The 25,645-nt window shown below is 47.1% G+C and overlaps 1 protein-coding gene across 1 annotated transcript in view; it reads right to left on the bottom strand.

The window, feature by feature from the left end:
- Positions 1-16,238, bottom strand: part of LOC146859092 (eosinophil peroxidase-like) — a 47,635-nt gene extending 31,397 nt beyond the window's left edge. The window contains exons 1-5 of the mRNA XM_085649745.1: positions 16,185-16,238; positions 15,457-15,534; positions 12,005-12,098; positions 8,952-9,127; positions 6,437-6,557 (exon numbers count right to left, since the gene is read on the bottom strand). Coding sequence (XP_085505871.1) covers positions 6,437-6,557; positions 8,952-9,127; positions 12,005-12,098; positions 15,457-15,532 — 467 coding nt within the window. The 5' untranslated portion in view covers positions 15,533-15,534; positions 16,185-16,238. The remainder of the gene's footprint in view (positions 1-6,436; positions 6,558-8,951; positions 9,128-12,004; positions 12,099-15,456; positions 15,535-16,184) is intronic.
- Between the last annotated feature and the right edge of the window lie 9,407 nt (positions 16,239-25,645).

Raw genomic sequence — 25,645 nt, 5'->3', positions numbered from 1 at the left:
AAGTAATCTAAGGTGGTAGCGTGAGTTTGTAGCCATCGATATGAGATTGTAGATTAAGCCGATTTTCAAATATGAATCCTATTTATTTCACACTGTCCACAATCACTAGTATGCAACCCAGGAAAGAGCAAGATTTAATCCGCTCTTCGACAGGCACACAGGAATTTTTGCGGTAAGATTAAACAGAGTTCTGTTTTAGTTTGGTGAGTTTTAGGTTGTGGATGGACACCCGCTTTTGAATTCTGGACAGGGTATTGTTAAGCGAGTGGGTGTTGGTTGAGCAGGAAATTCTGATAAGGGTCTGATTATCATCAGCATACTGGTGAAAAGTATACCAACATTACTGAGGATTTCTCAAAGAGTGTGAGACAATATTGATTCCTGAGTGATAAGGTTAACTTCACTTGATATGGAACTCACTGTTTTATTCGCTTGGACGTTTTTGGAGAGATATGAGGTAATCCAATTTAGAAATGTTGCCTCAGTGCCCATCTATTCTTTCAGGATATTAACTGTATCAATGGCATCTGAAAGGTATAGAAGAAGATGATGGCAGGGGTTGCTCTATTTGAGGAAACAGAATGCGTCCTCAAGCACTTGCAGTATTAAGGTCCATGTGATGCAGCCCTACCCGATTGGAATTAGTCCGGGATGTTGTTTTTCTGGATATCAAAAGAAAGTTGTAAGACTACCCAGCTTTCTCGCATTTTGCCTAGGAAGGAAAGGTTTATGGCAGTTGTTTGAGTTCCTTGAGTCTGCACAGGCTTTTTTCAGAAGGTAGGAGACTGTCTAACTTTCAGATAATCTGGGAAGGTGTCTTGCTTAGCTGACAAATTCAATAAAGTGGTCCAGAAGGGTAGCAGCTCTTTGGCAAACTTCTTACTAATGGATCCTGGCACAGTGCATTGAAGTGACTTGGCAGTTTAGTTTTGAGTAGCTCCGTGTTCGATATTGCATCAAAGTCAGACCAGCGAGAATGTGCCTTACAGGTGAGTTTTTGGTCATTGAGGTCAACAGAATGGGTGAAAGAGAGACCTGAATAGAATTTCTTTTCTTTGCAAAGAAGGGCTTAAAGTGTGGAAAACCGGGCATTTCAGACTGGTACTTTGCTTGTAGAGAACAAGAGGACTCAAGCTCGCCCATGAGTAAAGAGGGCATCCCCAATAAAGTATGTATAGATTAGTCCAAATACGTGGGTCCATATCCTCTGTTCATCTCTGCTTAAAGAACATAACAGCAGTAGGAAAAAATGTAATGAGAGAGGACTTATAAATGAAAATGAGAGATTCACAGCTTTGTGTGCCGGCCCTAAGTTGCGAGAAAGCAAAAGACACACAAATGATGGAATGTGGAACAAATCAAACATTCACCCCCAGTCAAGAGATCTGGCTTACATTCTCTGTTCTTTTGCTCACCATGCCACTCCAGCTTTGACCCAGCCATATGCAAATCAGTTTTGACCCTGCTCTTCATGGGAGCAGTCCAGCTCAAACTGCGAAGTCAGGTCCTCACTGGACCAGAAACAAGCACCCTAGGACTGGTTGGGCGTATCACTCCTCATCAACCAGGATAGCTTGAATACAGTGGCACAGTGAGCCCGGGAACGATGTCTGGGCATACCCGGCACACTTAAAGTGAACAAAGCAAACACAAGGAGATGATGGACAGTGTGCTGAAACTTTTCAGACACTCACCCCCAATCACAGATCTGGGGTAAATTCATGGTTCTTTTGCTCACCATGCCACCATTCCGTTTATCATTTGTTCCTACAGCATTTTTTAGACCTAAGTTGCAGCAGAATAATTGGGGAGGGGGAATGTCTCAAGAATTTATTGAGTTTTCCTTGGGCTTGTCTTTCTTCATACATATGTTTTGAAAAGAAGGAGAGTGAAGGGTTCAGTCTTTTTTATTTGCTTTTCAATAAAACAAATATTTCAACTGAATCCTCATGCACTTGTTGTATTTCTCTGTAGTGGTGTTCATGTCTTTCTAAGAATAACATGAGGAAATGTTCCATCTAGCCCTGTCGAGAAGAGCTGTCATGTCTATGGTTTTGGTGTCAGGAAACCACATTGTCTCTTGTTTCTGTTGTCATTAGGTTTTCCGGTGGCCATAGGCCAGAGTGAATGAAATCTGAAAATGGTCAGACCAGTCCACCAGTAGGAGGTCTTTGGCAGACAAAGGGATATCCTTTGAGATGAGCAGACCAAGAAGGTAGGCCTTAAACTATGAGGAGTTTCAACAGCTTTTGTATGAAAATGCTGTCAACAAGGAAAGAAGGCAATAGATTGACAGATTGGTCTTGGATGTCACCTCAATACAGAAATACCTGAGGGAGGTGCTGGCCTCAAGAATCAACAGTTGAATTATAATGAAGTCCATGCACTCTTCAATAAATGTGTTGTCTTTACTAGGCGGTTGGTAGATGACATTTTACCTGAGAGTAGATGCCTTATTCGTGAAGATCTCCTTTGAAGGGCATTGGAAGAATTGTTACTAAGCAGCAGGACATTTTCAGAAGCCTAATGTGATCTTATGAATAAGAACTACACCACCACCATGCCTGTCCCCTCAGTTACATCATTTAGGAAAATACTGCTAGGAAAGAAGGCTGTTGAAGGACTCGGAAAGCCCTATTTCAGTTGTGACTAGGTTTTCAAGGTTGAAAATCAAGATGGTGTTAGGAATCCACATACAGTATTTAACTACTGAACAGATGTGCAGCATGCATCAATGAAAAGAGTGTCTTGTAATGAACACAGGGTTTTGCAACTGACTGTTAGGTATTGAAATCAGGTTCCTTCCTTTTACGTTACGGGTAGGTGTGGGTAGGTCTATTGTTTATAATAACTGGAATGATGGGGTTTAATGGGTTTGATCACTTACCTGTTTAGAATTGGGGCAAGTGATTATCTGGCTTTAAACTAGTTCACAGAGTCACTATAAAGTTCAACAGCTTTGCCAATTTCTCCATCATTGAGGGAGTATTGTGTTCTCCTGGAGCAAGGTGCACAATTGCATCTTGAAAGTCTATCTTCCCGGATTATTTATCAGGGCCGTTGGTTGGGTTGGTAGATGAGGTGCGCCCTGAGATAAAGCTTCAATTTCGATTTTCTAAGTCAATTTAGCCAAGGAGGTTGTAGATCTGGAGGGGGAGACGAGTATAGTTTGTGGAGATGAAACTTGGATTGCCCTATCAGGCTGGCGGCTGAGTCTGGGAGATGGGGTCTCCGTGTCACCCAAGGAATCAATCAGGGAATTGTAAGCACGCTACTCACTTGCGAGGGTCTCAAGGCGCTGGGGGAAGTGGGGGGGGGGGGGAGCAGCTACGTTCAGCTGAAGAGCCAGGTCTTGAGTGTCTTCCTGAAGATGTTCAGAGATGGGGCACATCTGATGTCGACTAGGGGCTCGTTCTAGGTCTTGGCCGCGATGTAGAAGAAGGCCCTTTTGCCAGTTCTGGCTCTGCAGATGCGCAGGGTTTCAGTGAGGGCGAGTTCGGCGGATTAGAGGTTTCTCTTGGGTACATGGAAGATGATTCTCTTGTTGAGGTAATGGGGTCCGGTGTTGTGGCGCTATTTGAAGGCGTGGGTAAGTATCTTGAAGGTCATTCTCTTCTCGATGGGAAGCCAGTGGAGGTCTCGCAGGTGTTGGTTGATGTGCTCTTGTCGAGGGATGCCGAGAACGATTCTGGCTGCGGTGTTCTGAATGGTCTGCAGTTTGAGGAGCAGAGACTTGTTGATTGCGGCGTAGAGGGCGTTTCCGTGGTCTAGTCTGCTGGTTATAAGTGCGTGGTTGATGGATTTTCTTGATTTGGGAGGATCCATTTGAAGGACTTGCGAAAGATGCGGAGGGTGTTGAAGAAGGTGGAGGTGACAGCGTTGACCTGTCGGATCATGCAGAGGGAGGAGTTGAGTATGATGCCGAGGTTCCGGGCATGGTTGGTGGGGGTGGGCGGGCTGCCAAGGGCGGTGGGCCACCAGGGGCTGTCCCAGGCAGAGAGGGAGGGTCCGAGGACGAGGAGCTCTGTCTTCTCCGAGTTGAGCTTCAGGCAGGTGTTGCACATCCAGGATGGGACGTCCTTTATACCTTCCTGAAAGCTGAGTCTGGTGGTGATGGGGTCTTTGGTGAGGGAGAGGTTGAGCTGCATGTCGTCGGCATAGGAGACTATGTTGAGTCCGTGCTGGAATCAGCAGGAGAGAATGAATTTGGGGACCGTGAAAGTTGAGATGCATTGAAGGAATTTGGGAGGTAATCAGAAGGGGGTTTGGGAATAGAGAACGTTGGAGGGGGTGTAAGGTTGTAGGCAGAGGGAGGAATTTACCATAGGCTTTATACTAACACAGCTTCCAGGTGAAAGAAATGGAATTTGTTCATGTCTATAAAGCTGAAGGTGAGTGCAGTTGGGTTTACTATTGTTGCCAGAAGTAAATGAGGTCCAAAGCCATGGTCTTTATTCTAGCTAGTTTCATAGTTCCCTATTGCAGAGAAGGGCACTGTGTGGCAGTCTCAAGAAATACTATCTTACTGCAAGGTTTGGTTTAGGTTAGTACTTGGTTCTTTTGAAGGAAGGTGAGTGGTAGTCTTTTTTCTGGACATATTCTTTTTTATATGGTTGGTGGAGGTACTCTTTTCCAGCAGCAGGGGGAGATTCATGGTATGAAAACTTGCAGAGGAAGTTGAGCAGACGTAAGTTCTTAAAGCAAGATGCTGGGTTTGAAAGAGTCAGGTCAATTATATCCAGTCCAGCCTCACGTCCTTCAAAGGAGGCAGAGGGTGCCCGGCTTGGAACAGTCGTGGAGACAGTTAAGCTTGAGCTCAAGTCTAAGAACTCAGCATTACAGACGCAGTAGGTGGGCAGACGGTGATGAGCAGTACCAGTGATGTAGGTGGATCAGGGTGAATGCATGAGTAGTAGAGGAGTAGAGGAGGCCTCCTCTCCTGGTCACTACTGGCTCTGTGCCCTGCTACCAGCTCCTTCAGTATGAGTCTGTGCCAGACATGACCTCAGCATCCCTCCGTGAACCACATGCAATTTACAACGGTAGCATTTCATCTCACATCTAGCTTGGTCATGGGGACGATGCAATCACAAGTGACCGGAGAGCGGATGGGACTGTAAACCTTTTTGGATTCTCATTCAGGTCTCATAACTTACAGCTTCATTCCTGGATGGGATTTCCTGAGAAGAATTTGCACCTAATGTATCCCAGGGTAGAGGAGCTTGTAGTGGAGCTTCCGTGCTTGTGGCGGCTATTTTGTGAGAAGTAGCAACTGCTCAGATAATATAGTATAATAGGATTTTCATTACACCAGATTTTGTGTGTATGTTCTACAAAAAACATTTTTTAAACTGTATAATATGAAGTGTCCTGTTGATGAAAACATATATAGCCCAGCTTGAGTTGCAATGGTTTAAAATTACTATGCAGTAAATGATGCATTCATTCATGTAGTCATTCATCTATTCATTCAGATTATGCCTTTGTAATATAAAACAATGTCCTTACAACAATAAGAATCTACTCAATAGGTGATACACGTTCTCTGAAATGGTAAGTGGCATTCAGAGAGAAAGGTGTCACCTGATCACAGGCTGTACTCAATTCCTCCACCCTACATTTGGTTCTGTGCATGTTCCACTAAGAGCATCCTGCCTGGAGCACATATTAACTGTACTATACTGCAGCAAAGGACTGATAGCAACTTCCCTGTTTGGGGAGGCTGTCTGTGTCCTAAGGAATTTATTGTGCTGAACATTACATGAACCCTTCCATTTCTGAGAAAGGCACTTTTTTCAAATTAAGTAGTCAGATTATCCATTCTCTGTAGTGATCACCTCATACCTTGTCACATTAATTTACATTGGAGGGGAGAGTTAGATGTACGGCAAACCATTTACAGCATATTAAACACAACTTGAATGAATGTATGACAATCTCCAACTGAGGGCCAGGTGCTCATATCCAGGGCCGCTAGAATTATGTGGCAGAAGATGGCGAAATTATGTGCCAAGAAACAGCAAATGATGTGGCGTAATGCGGTACATTTTTGGATAGTATTACTTCATTAATTTGTAATATTTCACTTATTAACACTATCTGGACATGCACTGTATCTTATTAGTACATCTAAACATAGCTATTACCAACAGAACGCTGACCAGTGTACTTTGGCAAAGGGTACTTACACTATGCGGCAAAACACAGAACAGGGTTTTTACAAATTTCTGAACTGTTTGAGCTAGAAACTATTTTTTTTTGTTAAAATCTGGAGACTATGCAACAGATAATGGATTATGTAACAATTGCGGCAGATCCATAATTATGCGGAAAAATACCACAGACACACAGTTACATAACTCCAGTGGCCCCTCTCATAGCTCAGATTGACCCACAGGCATTATATGTCAAAGGAAGCCACAGTGAGCACAGTTACCTGTTGTTGCATTCGCCAGTGATGGTTCTGTATCGACTGTCCGGACAAGCTGCCGGCATTGACTGATAGGCACACCCAGTGACCTTGGAGACGGAGTGAAGCTGTTCAGCAGTGAGTATATCTGCAAACGGTTACAGCAAAAGTATTATTAAATCATTACTAATCCTCCCAACCCCTCTATTACTGAATATGTACTTTTTAACTCCCAATACATTTGCCAAACCATTCCATTGCCTGGTTTGTTTCAAATGTTTTTTACCATGCTTGCCTTATTCAAGTACTTTTATCAAAATTATTTTTCCCAAAAAATCCTTAAATTGTTAGATTGGGAGCTGTTTTACTGGTCATCTCACATTGTTCCTTTATCTGCTAATAGTCTTGTCTCCTTTAAGTATAGAATGTACAAAGTGCATTCTGGGAAAAGTAGAGCAATAGGGCACTGTACAAAAAAAAATCCAAACCTCGGACCACGCCAAAAACCTCGGCATCATTCTCAACTCATCCCTCACCATGAACTGACAGGTCAACGCCTTCACATCCAGCTGCTTCAACACCCTCCGAATACTCAGCAAGACTTTCAAGTAGATCCCCCCTGAGTCAAGAAAGACAGTCACTCACGCACTCATCACCAGCAGACTTGACTATGGAAACACGCTCAACACGGCATAAACAAGCTCTTACTCCGCAAACTCCAGACGATACAGAACTCCGCCGCCAGACTTGTCCTCGGCACCCCCTGGCATGTACACATCAGCCAACACCTATGAAGATTCCACTGGCTCCCCATGGAGAAAAGAGTCACCTTCAAAATCCTCACCCATGCCTATAAATGCCTGCACAACACCGGGCCCGAATACCTCAACGACAGAATCAACTTCCACGTACCCAAGAGGAACCTCTGATCTTCCAACCTCGCAATGGCAAAAACCCCATGCATCCACAAAGCCAGAGCAGGCTGAAGATCATTCTCCCACATCGCGGCCTAAACATGGAACGAACTCCCGGCAGACATCAGGCATGCCTCCTCCCTGAACACCTTCAGAAAGGCTCTCAAGGCCTGGCTCTTCCACTGAACGGATCTGCTGAACACCGCCCTCATCCGTAGCTCCTTGAGACCCTCACGGGTGAGTAGCACGCTTTACAAAACCCTGATTGATTGATTGATTGATTGATTGATTGATTGATTGATTGAAATAAGATTGGAAGGATATATGCTTGATAAACAAATGGATAAATAACTTAAGGAACATTTTAAATATATTACAAATTTAAAAATGCTAAAAATTACAAATAAAACCACAATGGAAATTACGAATATTCAGTAGAGTAGATACTTCAAGAAAGAGGTCAAGAGACGATAACAAACCTGCAAAAAGTCCACTCAAAGAAATGTGTTTTTGTGCACTTCAAGAAACAATTACTGAGGAGATTGTGAGGATTTCAACTGACAAAGAATTAAAAAAAATATAGTACAACATCAGAGCATGCTTCATTTTTTAACTTTGTCTATTGAAATGGTGTATTGTCAACACAATATATGCTGTTGCTGTACCTTAAGAGCACCAAACCAGACTATGGAGGCTGCGTGCCAGACAGACCCAGCTCCCTTCCCAAAAGCATTGTATTTTTCAGAGAGAGTGTCTTCCACACACCAACAAAGCCTCCTCTACCCACCCACCCCCCCCCCCCCCCCTTCCTAAACTCTGGGAAAGGAGAATTGAGGGAATTTGACTTTCAGAAGTCATGTTCTGTTGGTCATAGGCTTTGGTCGCATGTAGAGGACTTGGGTCTCTCTCTGCCCATGATTGCTGGCACAGGTTAAAGTGAGGCAGAGTCTACATTACAACAACACAGTAGATGCAGTGAATGTCAGGTCTTCTAACCCATTCTAAAGTGGCCACTGATCTACCAGGGACTCCCTGTTAGCTTATAGTAGGAATTACTTTCCGCTTGCATACATTCTTATTTATACTCAACATATTCTAATCTCTTACTGGTTCCACTAAACAGGCTGCTAATTTTTGTAATTCTTTGATATGCAGTACAATCTATCATTGGTAGTACTCGGTCTCCTCTGGTTGGAGACACTCTGAACATTCTCTCAGTGGTTGTGTTGAGCCTCCTCTGGTTGGTTAATCTCTGAACTGTCTCTCTTTGGTTGGAACATACAGTCTTTTGGTAGCTTTATTGGACATTATCTAGTGGCGATACTTAACAATCTCTTACTGGTTGCACTAAGCAGTCTGTCAGTGGTGTGTTAGAATGAACAGACTATCAGTGGTTGTATTTGACCTCCTGCGGTTGGATATCCTCTGAAGAGTATTTCACTGGTTGCAATGGACAGCCTCTTGCATATAATATATGATATGTAATACTAAACAGCCTCTTAGTGGTTATACTAAACAGTTTGCCAGTGGCTGTACTGAGCCCTCTCTGGTTGGTTAGACTGAGCAGCACTTTGCTAGTTGCTAGTTAGTGAACAGTCACCTCCCAGGGCTATTCATCAGTCTCTTACCTGTGATATTGAAGGGTCTCTGGTAGGAGTTCTCCACCCTCTCCTTCAACAATTGGAAGGTGGTCTCCATATAATCCGCTGCCCGGATGGCGGTCCTGCTGCCGGCCACCGGCTGCTTGAAGAAAGCCATGATGTCCGAGGGCGAGAGGCTCCCCTGCTTCAGTTTGTTCTTTAAACTGGGAAGGAAAAATATATTTTGGGTCTGGTCAATTTGTTGTGTCTTTAATTTTTAGTTAAATGTGTCAATTGCCAGAGCTGCAAATGAAGACATTGATCTACACACAGATCATGAGCAGCACCGCAGCAGTGCAAGGCTCGAGGCCGAGGACTGGACCTACATGCCTTAAAGTTCTGATTCACTTTTATGGTTATCAAAAAAGTGAACTTTGTAGTGCAGTTACTCTTTTCATTTCTAGATCTGAATCTAACAAGTGTACCCCTTTTCCCTTATTTTATGATACTAACTTCTCTAGAACATGTTGTTCCTCGCATGCTGTACCTCCCCATTAGGTAAGATTTTCAAATTCTGAGCTTGGACAGGAGGTTCTTGCAGGCAAAACAGAAAGACAAACTTTTATCCTAAAAATAACGTTTTCCAGACCAGTCTTAACAATCTGAATTTCTGATGTGCGAAGAGTCTACACATTCTTAACCAGTTTACCATTAATGTAACTGAGAGCCCCTGAACAGTCCTTCAGTGATCCTCCAATGGAATCAAATATTAGGAGCAGATCATCTGTGTATTGTAGTAACAGGACTATATCACTAAATAACTTTTCTACTTGGTTTCTACTGACCACCATTCGTCTCAATATCTGATTTGTGCACACTCAGAAGTTTAAGTCTAAATCAAGATGCCAAGTTTGGTGATACCCCACAACTGGCCCCAGGATGCTTGGTTTCCGGTCCAGGGAGGCCATGGCCTGGCAGTTCCGGATGGACTGTTCCCATGGGGAGCAGGATCAATGCTGATTTGAAATGGCTGGGTTTGAACTGGAATGGCGTGGCAAGGAAAAGAATGATGGATTATACCCATATCTGAGACTAGGGATGAATGGTTGCCAGTGTTCAGCATCCCCTCTATCATCTTTTTGTGCTGCATATCCTAATATCGTGCGGGAAAATATCAATAGCATGGGGTTTGGTTGTTACTTAGTGTAATGTTGTTGCACTCTTCTGATGTCCACACTTCAGAATGAGGGCTAACGTGGTAATACTGCATATATATTTTGTCCTTCTCTGTGGTTTGTAAACTGTGTATGTGCAGTGTTTTTGTCGGCGCTAATTCCACTAGATTTTACTTGGTAAAAATTGTGAGGTGAATAACAGTAAATCTCAAAATACCAATTTGGCGCAAAGTGCCCACTCGTAATGAGGGCCAAAGCAGGTCCTGTCATGAAATGGGTGTACAGTTACTAAATCCTACTGAGTTGGAAAGCTGGCCTCGGCAAAAAGACGTCCCTACATAATCTCTGTGTGATCTCTTTAGGTGTGAGGAATGAGGAGTGGAGTTGGTAGTCAGGGTATCAAGATCTGAAGTAAAGTAGGGGTGGCATACTTCACCAGCAGAGAGAAATGAGGCACAGCACACATGGGAAGGGTAGACCAAGCTACCTCGCGTAGAGCAAATATAGGACCTGATGTAGAGTTTGAAGGCGGGTTACTCCATCACAAACGCGACGGATATCCCATCCACCTTATTACACATTACACATACCTTAGGATATAATACACTTGTAATAAGGTGGACGGGATAGCGATCATCTTTGTGACAGAGCAATCTGTCTTCTAAACTAGATCAGGCCCATAGTATCACCAGCAGCAAAGAATGCTTCACCATCGGAGAGAGGAGAGGTGTGACATACAAGAGCAGGGTAGACTAGGCCACCTCACATACACAGACCAGACATAGTATCAACAGCAGCAATGAATGCTTCACCATCGCAGAGAGGAGAGGTGTGACACTCATGGAGGGTAGACTAAGCCACCTCACATACACAGAACAGACACAGTAACACCAGCAGCAATGAATGCTTCACCGTCGGAGAGAAGAGAGGTGTGACACACAAGGGCAAGGTAGACTAAGCCACCCCACCTACACAGAACAGACACAGTATCACCAGCAGCAATGAATGCTTCACCATCGCAGAGAGGAGTGGTGTGACACACAAGGGCAGGGTAGACTAAGCCACCTCACATACACAGAACAGACATAGAATCACCAGCAGTAATGAATACTTCACCGTCGGAGAGAGGAGAGGTGTGACACACAAGGGCAGGGTAGACTAAGCCACCTCACTTACACAGAACAGACATAGTATCAACAGCAGCAATGAATGCTTCACCATCGCAGAGAGGAGAGGTGTGACATACAAGGGCAGGGTAGAATAAGCCACCCCACATTCACCAAACAAACATAGTATCAACAGCAGTGGTGCACGCTTCACCAGCAGGTAGTGGTGAGCCTAAGAGGAAGTGGAGCTCGTTAAGAGGTGGCGGATCTTAATCGGGTGCATATAGAGCAAATCTTGTGGATTTATGGGAGTGATAGATTCAGCCGTGATGGAAGCTCCAAGGGGCTAAGTTAGAATTCGGGCAGTTATGATTGCTCTGAAAGGGCAGGTCACTGTTCAGAGTCCTAACAATGATAGGATTTCTGGCAGTGATCTATGGTGAATTCTCTCTTCACTCTAACAGTGATGGCAGCTGTAGAGCAACGAATTGAGAGATTAGTAGTTGCCTATTTTGAAAGGGGCAGGCTCTAAAACATGTTATGATGCAGCTCTGAAAGAGCATGTTGGGGAGTGGTGGCAGCTCTGAATGTGCAGGTCCGAGAAGGTCAGAGACCAGAAGACAGGAAGTGATGTCAGCTTTGATGGTGAAAGATGGAGGTTCGGAAATTGAATAAAGAATCCTGAAGAGACATGTCAGACGTCGGAATCAGCCAGGCATTCTGCGCCTGATTGCAGTAGTATTACACCTCTCTGTTACTCCCACACATGAGAAATTGTCCTATAGATATGACTCAGTAATACCCAAACCTTCAGACTCACGTTTGGCGCGTGTGCTTGTAGGCGGAATCCACCAGGTGCTTGGCTTCTTCAGCACACCTGAGAATGAAGGGAGTCTCCACCTCTTCCAGCCCATCTGCAAAGATGAAACTCAGATTAAAACACAGACTGGTGCCATTTACAAGAAAAGACTACAGTCTGCCACTTATCTGCAAGTGCTGCTGTGAAACTAACAGTACCTGCTCGAATTCAGCCATTGTCAAGGAAAAACAAACCACAGCCTTTTAATTCGTCCTGTGTATCATGCTATTTACTGGAGGTTTTCTCACAGTTGCCGTGGAATTCTTTACACAAAAGCGTGAGAAGAGTTTGAGGGAGTAAACCTTTCCTGTTTATTAATAAATGTATCCATAGTTCCTTGAAGCAGGAACATTTTGATATCAAAAAAGACAGGGTAGGAAAGAGAGAATAAAAAAACAAGGCAAAGAGCAAAGTCAGGAGAATAAGCTAAAAGAAGTTGGATGGAAAAAGGTGGTGTGCAGACAGGGAAAGGTAAAAAAATACTTAAGGATAAAAGTCAAGTGAGATGTAGGCAAAGGTACATGGGGACGATGAGAAAGAGAGTAAAGAAAACAACAAAGGGAAAATTAGACACTGACAGCAGATTTGTAACAAGTATTGACAAAACCCACCCGTCTAATTTTTTTAAAACAAGAATTGGAAAAGCCAATACATATGGCTGTAACTGAAAATCAGCTTTGCTAATGCTTGTTACTAGAAATGTCTCCAATCAGACATAAGACAAGCTGCAGTATGTTAGGTAGTTTCTAGTGATCACTTGAGTCAGAGATAAATTATTTCTGCAGTAGTCTCCATGGATTCAAAAACAAATCCTTTCTGTTTCAGACTGCAGTACCTCTGGTTGTTACTAGAGGTCACTGTCGTGAGAAACAGATCTTTTCTCTAGCAGGCTGCAGTACCGTAGGTGTTTACAAAAGATCAGGCTGCAGGAGCATAGATTAGTAACAGGTGGTCCTAGAGTCTGAAACAAATGCTTTCAGGGGCAGGTGGAGTACTTTACGTTATTAATAAAGGTTCTGGAATTCATCACTAATAGTTTTCTGTGGCAGAGTGCAGTACCTCGGGTCGCCACTAGAGGTTCCTAGTGTCCTCCTTTTCAGGAGTATACAGCTACACCTGCACAACCAGTCAAAGGTGGTCACTGTGCACACGGTTCGGCCGTGACTCAGGGCACTTATGAGTCGTAATGCCCTAGCCAGGGCTGGCCTTGGGCGCCATTTTTCAGAGGGGCGTATCAGGGAGCTCAGCTGCCTGACTTATTGTCATGCAAAGAGCAGCGCGTCCATTCCACTTGATCTCAGTCGAGTCCCATTAAAGACTTTGTAATCAGCCCTTAATGGACATCAGTGTAATTGTTAGCACAGCACCCCATAATTTCCATGTTCCTCACACAGTTCCGTCACACCGCAACGACACACAACAAATGCCAAACTTTCTTTCCACCCAGAGCGCTGTCCCGGGCAATCCGATTTAGAGCCGGCGCTGGCCTCAGCTTTACTTCACTGTTGCAACATGGCTGACAGGCTTTAAGAATGGTGCAGTTAAAAAATGGGGAGCGAGATAGGAGCACCTGGGAGGAATGGATAAGCACTGGGGGAGATTGAGCAGACAGAGTGCAGGGGCCAATGATTGTGTGTGAACGTCAACCTTGAAGGATGCCTACATCCGTGAGGTGCCAATGACGGAATCAGCACTGATGGACAATCCTGTTATCCAATGCCTAGAGTCCACTGAACCACATCAGCCAATGGATGAAATTTGTTGTTTAGACGCCCCTGTCTGTGTGTGTGTTTTATGTTGTGTTCAATTGTGTGTTGTGTCTGGCTATATGTCTTACCATACAGCTAAAGCTACCTCTAAGTACCAGTTGTGCACCGGGGAGATAAGATAACATGATAGTTTTATCTTCCTCACTTAATGCATCTGTTCATTGTAGTGTGCAACAAGTCCTTATGTACACTGCCTACAAGCTTGCATTGCTGTTCAATACCGTTAACGTGTGTAGTATATCTGAGGGTGCATTGCTATGTGTAAGAGGCCGTACAGCTTGCCTCCGCACAATCTCTTCAGTATTAAACGACTCAAACAATGAGAGCAGGCATATCTCACTCACTCGTAGCCGATATATCTCACCCACTCATAGCAGGCAAATCTCACTCACTCATAGCAGGCATATCTCACCCACTCATAGCAGGCATATCTTGTCTACTCATAGCAGGCATATCTTACCCACTCATAGCAGGCATATCTCACCCACTAGTAGCCGATATATCTCACCCACTCATTGCAGGCATATCTCACTCACTCATAGCAGGCATATCTCACACGCTCATAGCAGGCATATCTTACCCACTCATAGCAAGCATATGTCACCCACTAGTAGCCAATATATCTCACCCACTCATTGCAGGCATATCTCACTTACTCATAGCAGCCATACCTCACCCATTAATAACAGACACTTCACACACTCATGGCAGGCACATCTCATTCACTCAACGCAGGCACAGCTCACCTACTCATAGCAGGCAGGGCTCACCCTCTCACAGCAGTCATATCTCATCCACTAATAGCAGACACATCTCAGCCACTCATAGCAGCCATTTTGTCACCCATTCATAACAGACACCTCAAGAATTCATTGCAGGCACATCTCACCCACTCATTGCAGGCACATCTCACCCACTCATAGCAGTCACACCTCACCCACTCATAGCAGGCATATCTCACGCACTCATAGCAGGTATTTCTCAAACACTCATAGCAGCCACATCTCACCCTGACACCGTCTGCCTCTGCACTAACAATCCCATTAGTACCCATGTGTCATCCACTACCAGAGCCGACATGTCTCACCGTGCCACTGCCGGCCTCGAGGAAACATTAGCTCCACTCACTGTAATATTCATTATAACTAACATTCATTGAGTCCACTCCTGCCCGAAGTCACGGCTGCCCCTAGCCTTTACCCCCAAACTCTGTGACCTCATCCCTCAGGAGCTCTCGGTCCGCACAGAGCTCACCCGCGTCCAACAGTCTAGAACCCAGCGTGTCCTCGGTAGCGGTCTCACCCCGTCAGGGTAAACACCCCCCTCACAGGGCACTCTCCAAAGCTGGAGCGCTAACTCGGGGGATAACTTGTAGGCTACAGGGTAAAAACATGGCAGGGGGCGTCTTAACCTTTCTTATAGGCAAGAATAGTTCTAAATTCTAAAAAAAACACATTTCATATACAGTTAGGTTTGAAACAGTGAAACCAAAAATCACTAGTTCGGTTATTATCTGAACCTGATTTCGCCTCAGCAGGGGCCTGAATGTCGCTTTCATTCTGCACAGTTTTAAAGCATGTTTTAGGAATGAGCACTCAGGGGCCAGTAGGGAAGAGGGACAGCGGCTGCAGGACAAGGCCTTACCGTAGAAAGAAGCTGCTGCTGTCTGTAAGAAGCCCAGTGCCAGCAGCAACCGGAGGGCAGCTCTCACGGGACCCATGGCTGAAAGACAAGAACAGAGTTAGAGAAGGCCGGCCCGACCCCCCACCTACCCCCGGCAGCCCTCAGCATCAACATGCACGGGAAGGGCTCTGAAACAGCGGGGCGCTCGATCCCCAGCACCCCAAGCATCCCCGCCATCTCCATCTGACCCCAGTGCTGGCAGGGTTCGCACTGCAGGGGGGCACGGCTGCTTTCCAAGAAGTGAGGGTCGTGACTCGTGACCTCCCGTAACGCAGCCTACCTGCCCTCACTTGGGGCCTGTGATGGGCGTTCCAGAGGGTGAACAGGGCCTGTTCCAACAGCTGGGGGAAGCCTGACCCCCGGGGTACACACAGGGGCAGATGCTGCACCCGGTGTCACGGAAGAAATCGGGATTCAGTGCCAGTCAGAGGGCGTGTGCGGGCACCGCGTCACCCCACCCACAGAGATGCTGTGCCAGCCGGGTACAGTCCTGGCACAGGGCCAATGCGCCTTGAACCGGTGTTGGAGTTGCATTCAGTGCTGCAAAGAAATATGTCTATACCATATAATATACAACAGTTGGGGGGGGGGGCGAGCGCTATTTCCCTCGTGTCTATATCCTCTCTCGGACAGTCTCTTAACCCCGCTGCTCTCGCTCAGTCCCTGTACGGACAGGGCGAACCTCTTACCTGCTGGAAGGGTGACAATACAATGTGTGGCCTCTCGGCTGCTGTGTTCTCTGACTGGCGCCGTGCAGAGACAACGATTGCCTTCGTTTTTATAGACCCAGTGACTCGTGACTCAGGGAAGTGACCCCCGCAGTCACCCCCTCCCGATCCCCTTTCCCGTGTCTCAGGGGTCTTGCACAATGATGAGGCCCCCCGCCCGCGTTTCCCCTTCACCTGAAACCATCCACCATTGAAAGAGGAACACACTGACCGGGCTCAGCGACACAATCACGACACATGTGTGAACACACACTACAGAAGCTGACTGTGAACACACCCAAGCGCTGACGAGGTGGGCCCAGCACACTGCATATTTACCTCACAGGAGCGGCGCTATCGTTAGTGCAGCAGGTGCAGTGGCACTGGGGCCCAGGGGTATGAGGGGCCCACTGAACCCACTATGACTGTCTGTTACTATCCACTTTGGACTCGAGTGGCATTTCTCTGCTTGCACTAGTGCCCAGGACACATTTGTAACTCATTGAAGCCTCAGCGGTATGTGGCAGAGTCCGAACTCTCATGATCGTGCTGTGAGTGAAATGTTGCAAATAATTAATACATCGAGTAAATCTGTTTCTCGGAGGTATCTCTCTGGGTCTGGGCAGGCCTTGGTTCCGGGGCAGTATCCCTCTTCTGCCCGTTGTTTCCCACAGTTCTCCTGGGCCCAGAGGCGCCATTGCCCTCCGAGTGGATTACCAAGTAACCCCCTTTGCCCCAGAGGTTCAGGACGGTTCTAAGGACCTGTGCACATCAGGGCAGATAGGGAAATCCTTGCAACAAGCATTGGCACTGCTCCTAGAAACACAGGAACCAGATACTGCTGGGAGCTTGATGGAGCAGGTATAGCAAAATGTTGTATACCTCCTCTATTTTGCATGAAATATTAATTACGTAATCATTCTAAATATGAACTTGTACTAATTGTGTGGAGTGGTATAATTAACCAACAAAGTGCACCTTAATAAACACAAGATACATGCGGGACTAAAATGCTAATTGCATGTCAAATAATTAAATGATGAACTGTGGTACGCAAACTAACTTTAGGATGTGTTGAAATAGAGAATTGCATGATTCATGTTGCTTTTGTGATGGTTTGTGCTTCCAGTGCTGCAGAATGGTGAGTATTTTGGCTTTGAATGTTGCTACAAGCTAGGAAAATACTAACATATATTGGGATTAGTGCGGGTTTAACATTAGAATCCTCATTTCTATATATTAATTACCGTTATGTTTTTTTGTGCTTAAGTTGGCATTTTGGCCTACTAGGCCGCAGTACTTAAAATGGAGTTCGGAAGTGGCCACCATCATGTGAGCGCGATGTCGACTTTGCAGCCTCGAATGGCTCTGAAGATCTCCAAGCGTCCTCCGACGAGAACCAAGATGTTCCTTGTCTAGGATAGGAACATGGTGGATTGCCAAGATAAGGACTAATGTGAATGACCGATGGACAATGGGAGACCTGTACAAGAAAGCTTACATGTTGTCACTTCTGAACTTTTGCCTGTGAAACTACCAAAAAGAATACAATTGAGAAGTGTCATTCCCGGTCTCATGGGAAACAGGCAAACATGGGAATATTGAAGAGACTTGCAATTTTCAGATGGTTTAGCCAATCAGAACACTTTTCTACCCCTAAATTGTTGCGCATTATCCTAAAAGTCAGGAGGGAAAAAGTATAAAAAGAGAGGGATTTGGAAGAGGGGGTGGTATTGTCATTCTCTCTGTCGGAGGCTGTTGTTGTTGAGGGTCGATTTGTGGGATTATTGGTTCGGATTGATGCGATCGCCTGGTCCCTTGGCTAAATCGTGGTGACTGCATCGTGCTGAAGGAGATTTCCCGGACTTACCTGTGTTTCTTTGATTATAAGGGGACGATTCCATCTGAAGGGATTTTGATTATTGCTGCGGGTTGACGGGTTCTTCAGGAGGTGGTCGCCAATATTCAAATTTAGGTAAATATAAGTGTTATGTCAATTTATGTTCAAGATCAAAGATTGGAAATCGCTCTATAGAAACAAGATTTGAACTGTAATCCTGAATAATTAGTTTAGATAAACTAAACTTTGATTAATAAGAAATGAGTTTGTGATTTCTTTATTAGGCGTTGAGAGTTAACAGAAAGGTTCCGAAGCTTTAATGTGTTTAAGCTGGCTCTAAAATCCCCATCAACCAGTCCAACTAATTGGTCCATCGACCAAGTGGTGGAGTGTCTTGATGCTAAAGTTAGGATTCTATAGGTGCCGATGTATATAATGTATATAATATAAAGGAATTATTCCTGATAGGTAACAAGGTACCCCACATGTCCAGCGCTTCTTTTTTCCTCCTGTATACAGACTTGAGTGAGACATGTGAGTGTTGGTGTTATGGGCCCCACCAATGAATGCGTGTGTGTATGAATAAGTGTGATGACGGGTCTGTGACGCAGGGAGAATATGTAAATTTGCCCCTTTCCGCTGGAGCAAGCTGTCTGAGTGTAAAGGACCCACTCATAGGCTTTGACTTTCAAGGGTAACAAGGTCAAGGTGCACTCATGGAGGGGGGTGAGGATATGGGTCAAGCAGCACATGTGTCACTCACAAAAATAAACAGATTGTTGCAGCAATGGTCTTTCTTTTATAAGCAGGGATGACACGTTTATTAATACTAAGCAAACAGGCTCGTTAACTTTAGGAAGTTCTATGGCACTTATATTACTTCCGGTATCCCTGTGATTACGTTTCTTCCGCCATCTATGATCAGTAAGGGGAGGGGTCATTGGGGGTACACCAGGGCTCCAATCAAACATGAATTTAATCTTGAATTTAGCCAAGCTCATGCGATCTGGAGCTCTCTGGGGGATATTACAGAAGAGTCACCCTGGTGTCAGTGATGGCCATGGGCGGGTCTTCATCGCAGCTTGCAATAGTCACATCAGGGATGCCGGATCCCAAGTGCAGTATACTCAGGTTGCAGGAGGCTCACAGAGGTGAGAGGCCACTAAGCGGAAGGTCGCTTGAAGGGTCATGCACAGGCCTCACTTCTGTGGGGTGGATGGTTCCATAATGAGGATGGCTATATCACAGGGGGGCCTCTTCCAGGGTGTAGGGACTTGCAGTGGGGTCAGGCACCTTGAGGGGTCTCCCTCCCAGGTTCACATGCCTGTCTCAGGCCTGCACTGATTTATGGAGTTGGCTGCTCCGTTTTTGTAAAGTGCGAAGTACTCACCCTTAAGGGTATCAAGGCGCTGGGGGCCATTATGGAAATTAAGTGAGCTATTGCCCAGAGTCACATGGTGCTGAGCTGAGCTGTCACCGGAGCCAGGGATCGAACCGTGAGTCCTGTGCTCCGAAGTCAGCTGCCCTGGCCCCTGCACCACACCTCTCCACTGATGATCAACTTCGAGAGGTCCTGGACCATAAAGGGTCGACTCCAATCTCCGTCTGAGGCAGTAGCACTAAGCGGCCCATAGCAGCACACCAGATCAGGGTTTAAACTTTGCCAGTGCAAGACAAGTTCTCAATGCACCCCACAGTATAGCTCCTTCTAAGCAGGACTCAGCAACACAGGTCTTCTCAGAGTCCTAAGGATTTAACCCGTACCTTAGAGCAGCTCAGCAGCCCACAGCAGCACAACAGTTCAGGGTTTAAAACTTTGCCAGTGCAAGGCAAGTTCTCAATGCACACCACAGTCTAGCTCCTTCACAGCAGGGATCAGCAGCACAGATCTTTTCAGAGTCCTAAGGATTTAGCCCGGATCCTTTACAGGAAGACATACTGGGACTGATCATCTCCTTTCTGCATGCCCCACTTATATCCAGTCCTAGGCACAGGTGTACTTACAAATGCCATTTCAAATGCAAAGTTATCCCTAAACAGTTGGTGGGAAAGGAAACAATTATTGTATGCTGAGGGACAGATTCCTCAAACTTTCAAGCAGCGCAGCAAGACACCTTGATGCGCTGTGTGAAAGAGGGAGGGCAGGAATGCGCCATATCTGAGAAGATATGGCACATTCCGGTCCTCTACCTGCACTGGCGCACAATTAGCAGCCTAGCGCCAATGCTGACACCCTTGTGCCATAGAGCAAGGGTGCCTGCATTAAAGGCAGCATTGCTTTTGTATGGGAAGGGACACCTTCCTGCACAAAAACAATCCTTTTCGGCATTTTCCTCTTTCTAAGTGTGCTGCAAACATTAATGTGACCAGGCGCGCAACGCCTATTGGGCTCAAAGGGCTTCAGCCCCACCCTGTTGTGTGTGGCAGCCCAGGCTGCGACAGCTTCCCGGGCACACACACAGTCATACCCAAGTACTTCACAGGTCTTTAAAAGACCATTTGCATGTTAATTAGGCTTTGTCGCTTTCCCACCCCTTCTTAGAGCCCCTTCATCTCCACACTTCCTACTGCTTAAAGAATTAGCTCCCCCAAAATTTTTTACTTAGCCCCCCACCCCCGAAATTTGGCTTTAGTTGCGCCTCTGATAATGACTAACCCTGGGCGTAGCACTCCGCTTCGCCCACGGAGTGGACGTAGCGCTGCCTGCTTCGCAGTTTTCGAAGTAGGCATAGCAGGCAGCGCTACGCACACGCCAGGGCGAAGTAGAGCTGCCTGCCGCCCGCCACCCGCCACCTGCCACCCGCCCGCCCTACTTTTAAAATATGCCCGCGCATGCGCATTTCTTGTGAGAAATGCGCATGCGCGGGTGTCCGCGCATGCGCATTTGTGTAAAGAAGTTGTGAACGAGGAAGATGGATCCCCAGAGACGCCGCGCTGCAGGTAAGTCATTCTATCTAATGTTTTTATCATATTTTATATTATTTTAAAAGGAGGGCGGGTGGGAGGCGGGCGGCGCGTAGTGGGGCTACGCGGAGCGCGCAAGTGTGTGAGATTTGGGCACACTACGCGCTGCTTCACGTAGCCCCACTACGCCCACTACGCCCAGGCCTGATAATGACGGATGTGGGACGGATGAGGGAGTAAGTCCTCTGACCCTCGGTCTCAGGCCTGCACTCTACTCAGCAGCTTCGCTCCACCAACTCCGCCGCTGAGCCTTCCAGCCCCCTCCTGGGAGGTGTTCAAGGCCACTGTCTGCTCCATGTGTGCCCGTGTTTTTTTCTTGCCTCTGCCTGATTCCATTTCCATGTTGAGTCAGCTGTGCGTCTAATTGTGGGAATTGTTGAAATTGTTGGTATTTGTTTTTTGTTTTTCCTTTTGTAAGCATTATCTAGTTTTCTGCCTGTTTTTCCCACTTCCCCCTTCGCACCGCTGCTGCCCCGCCCCCTGTCCACGCCCGTTCCTGCCTCCCAGCTGCTCGTCCCACCCCTACTTAATAGCGGCCGCTGCGTGGTCGTGCCTTCGGCACGCCTAAGGCAAGCCCATCTGTGCCCATCGGCTACCTGAGAGAAACTAGTGCCAGGGAGCCTGGGTCTCGGATCATCCTCCGCTACACACTCCTCGCACTCAACCCCGGAATAAACAACAACTGCCAGGAAGCCACGCCTAACTCGACCCAGGGCCATTTCTCCTGCCGCTACTGCCACCAGACCTTCACCGCCACTCCGGCTGCCTACACCCCTGAAGCCATAAGATGCATCCTCCTCAACTTGCGCTCCTTACACAAGCACGCAATGGAAATCTGGAATGTCCTGGACTCACTCTCTCCTGAAGTCGCCTTCTTCACTCTGGACCAGTGTCTCCTTGGCCCCCGACATCGCCATCGCCATCCCTGATGGGCACAAGATCCAGAGGAAGGACCGCCCCAATCACCTTGGAGGAGGCATCGCCATGGCACACAAAAACTCCCTCCGCCTAACCACCTCCAGCAGAAATTTCCCTGTCACCGAGCTCCTGCACTTCCAGGTCCAGACCAGCCCCAACTCCACACTCCGCGGTACCCTTGCCTACAGACCCCCCGGACCCAGTGCACTCTTTGCTGACACCATCACCGACCTCATCGCTCCCCACGCCATCGCCACCACGGACTGCATACTCATCGGAGACGTGAACTTCCACCTCGACAACCCCAACGACCCTAACACTGCCGTCCTCCGCACACCCTTGCCAACATCAGAGTGACTCAACTCGTCACCACCCGGCCCACAAGCAGGACACGCTCTCGACCCTTTTTTCGCTGGAGGCAACAGCGTCCATTTCAGCCAAACCACTCAGCCTCCCTGGACCGACCACCACTGCATACACTTTCTCGTAAACAAACTCAAGCTACCCGAACCTTCCCCGCGCCCCCCACATTGGAACTGGAGCAGAGTCACAGAGGAACAACTCAACTCCGCCCTCAACGGCAACCACAGCCCCCCCCCCCGCTGCAACCGACACTAACCTTGCGGCCAAGGAATTTCACACCTGGATCGCCAACTGGGCTGGCAAACTCACCCCGCTACGCAACCCAGACAAGCAGCGCCCCAGGAAAGCTGCCTGGTTCACCACCGATGTCCAAGAAACCAGATGCATCTGCAGACGCCTAGAATACAATTGGAGAAACAGCAAGACACCCAAAATCTACACCACCTTCAAGGAAATACCATCAATGCATCAGAACCACCAAAAGAACCTTCATCCTCAACAGAATCCTTGCCAACTCCAGAAACTCCAAAGAGCTCTTCAGCGTCATCCAGGAATTCACCAAACCCCACAGCGAAGTCACGGACATCACCCCCTCCCAGCATCTCTGCAACAAACTCGGATTCTACTTCCACCTAAAGATAAAGAACCTCTATGACAACTTCAATTACCACATGCCAGACCCCGCAGCCAACTCACCCGGAGGCAACGCCAGCCAGACCAACCTCTCCGCCTGGACACTGATCACAACAGAGGGTGCAGCTACGACTATGAAAAGCATCCACTCTGGGGCCCCTAAAGTCCCCTGCTCACTCAACATATACCACCGAGCCACCACCACCATCACACCCATATTGCAACGCGCCTTCAGTACCACCTTCGAGACCGGCACCTTCCCCTACGACTGGAAATGCACAGAAGTCAGGCCCCTGCTCAAGAAGCCCTCTGCCAACCTGACTGACCCCAACAATTACCAGCCCATCTTGCTCCTCCCATTAGCAGCTACAGTCGCAGAGAAGACAGTCAACACACAGCTGACAAGATTCATTGAAGACAACACCATCCTCAAACCTTAACAATCCGGATTCCAAAGTAACCACAGCACCAAGACCACCCTACTTGCCGCCACCGATGACATCTGCTTCCTCCTCGACCAAGGCCACACTGCAGCCCTGATTCTACTCAACCTATCAGCAGCATTCAACACCGTTTCCCACCGCACACTCACAACTAGACTACTCAACGCCAGCATACAAAGCACCGCCCTCGACTGGATCAAATCATTTCTCATCGGCAGGAGCCCAAGGATCAGACTGCCACCCTTCTTCTCCGAACCCACGGAGATCAACTGCAGAGTCCCACAGGGATCAACACTCAGCCATTACCCCATTCAACATCTACATGGCTCCCCTCGCCACCATCGTCTTGACAGCATGGCCTCAGCATAGTCTCCTACGCGACGACACCCAGCTCATCCTCTCACTCACCAAGGACCACACCACCACCAGACTCAACTTCCAAGAGCGAATGCAGGATGTCGCAGCCTGGATGAGCAACAGCTGCCTAAAATTCAACTCAGAAAAGATGGAAGTCCTCGTCCTCGGAATCAACCCTGCACATGTAACAACTCCTGGTGGCCCACCACCCTTGGCAGCCCTCCTACCCCCACAGACCATGCCAAAATCCTCTGCATTGGACTCGACTCCTCCCTCTCCATGAACCAAAAAAGTAAACGCCATCACCTCCAGCTGCTTCAACATCCTCCGCATCTTCCGTAAGACCTTCAAAGGTAACCCCCCGAGGCAAGGAAAACAGTCACCCATGCACTCATCACCACTAGACTGGACTATGGAAATGCCCTCTACGCCGGCATCAACAAGTCTCTACTGCACAAACTCCAGACAATACAGAACACTGCTGCCAGACTTGTCCTCTGGGTCCCCCGTCACCAACACATCAGCCAAAACCTACACAAGCTCCACTGGCTTCCCGTCAAGAAAAAAGTCCCCTGCAAGATACTCACCTACGCCTACAAATGCCTACACAACACCGGACCCCAATACCTCAACAATAGAATCACCCTCCACATACCCAAACAAAACCTCCGCTCCACCAACCTCCTTCTCGCCGAAAACTTGTGCATCTGCAGAGCTAGAGCAGGGGGAAGATCCTTCTCCTACATTGCGGTCAAGACCTGGAACGAGCCCCCTACCGACATCAGACGCGCCCCCTCCCTGAACACCTTCAGGAAAGCTCTGAAGACCTGGCTCTTCGTTTAAGACGGATCTCCTGTTCCCCCCATCTCCCACCCCCAGCGCTTTGAGACCCTCACGGGTGAGTAGTGCACTTATAATCCCCATGATTGATTGATTGATTGATGCCAGTCAGCATGAATTAGCTGCCGTTCTGTTACAGCAAAGAGATACTAGAGAAGAAGTTGTTGCGTTTGCTATTCGTAGCCTTAAAGGGGCAGAACCCTCATATTCGTTGTTAGAACGTGAAGGCCTAGCTCGCTGGCAGGTTGTCAGTATTTGTGGGGTTTGGAGTTTGTTGTTAGGATGGATCACAAACCTTTGGTGGATTTATTTACCATGAAAGGTGGTAGTATGTTCATGTGCAGAATTGCCAAGCGGCAAGCAGCAATTTAGGTTGCAGTAGCTTTGCTGCTGCATTGAATACATACCTGGAATAAAGAATATAATGGCCGATTGTCTTTCTAGATTGCCCTCGAAGGACTGTGAGGAGAGTGTCATTATGGATGATGAGGAAGCAGGAGTGAGCACCATTTTGGCAATTACCAATGATGCTATTTTAGAGCAGGAGTGAACGGTTGGGGATTATGTGAATCAGAGATGGCCAACTTGTAAAACATCTAATGCCGAAGTGGATTGTTTCCACCATATTGTTTCGGAATTGTCAAAGGATTACTTCGTAGATTGGATGTTTGGTTGTGCCTGTGGCTCCGACGTCCAGGATTGTAGAGCTTGTTCATGAAGGACTTATTGTCTCGCGAACCATGAAAAGGAGAGTGAGAGAACATTTGGGAGCCAGGAATGGACAGGTAAGTAGAACAATTTGTTATGCAATGTAGGTCCTGTGATGGTAGTGATAAAACCCAGATTACTGTTTCTAGTCCTGTGAGTTCAGTCCCTGTGCCGGATAAGGCTTGGTCCAAACTGATTATTGATATAATAGGACCTTTACATAAGGCAAGCCAAGTGAAGTATATATGACAGCGGTGCTGTCAGTTTCGGCAACAGGCATCGGAGCCGCGGGAGTTTCGGAAGTCTGTGCAAATACTTCCGGGTCAGGAATCTACGGAGCCCCCTGTGCTTCTGCAGCAGAGAATGAAAGGATTGAA

This window comes from Triturus cristatus, chromosome 3_2 (assembly GCF_964204655.1).
Source record: "Triturus cristatus chromosome 3_2, aTriCri1.1, whole genome shotgun sequence".
NCBI lineage: Eukaryota > Metazoa > Chordata > Amphibia > Caudata > Salamandridae > Triturus > Triturus cristatus.
The sequence above is the reverse complement of the archived record's forward strand: the minus strand, read 5'-3'. Positions and strand labels throughout refer to the sequence as shown.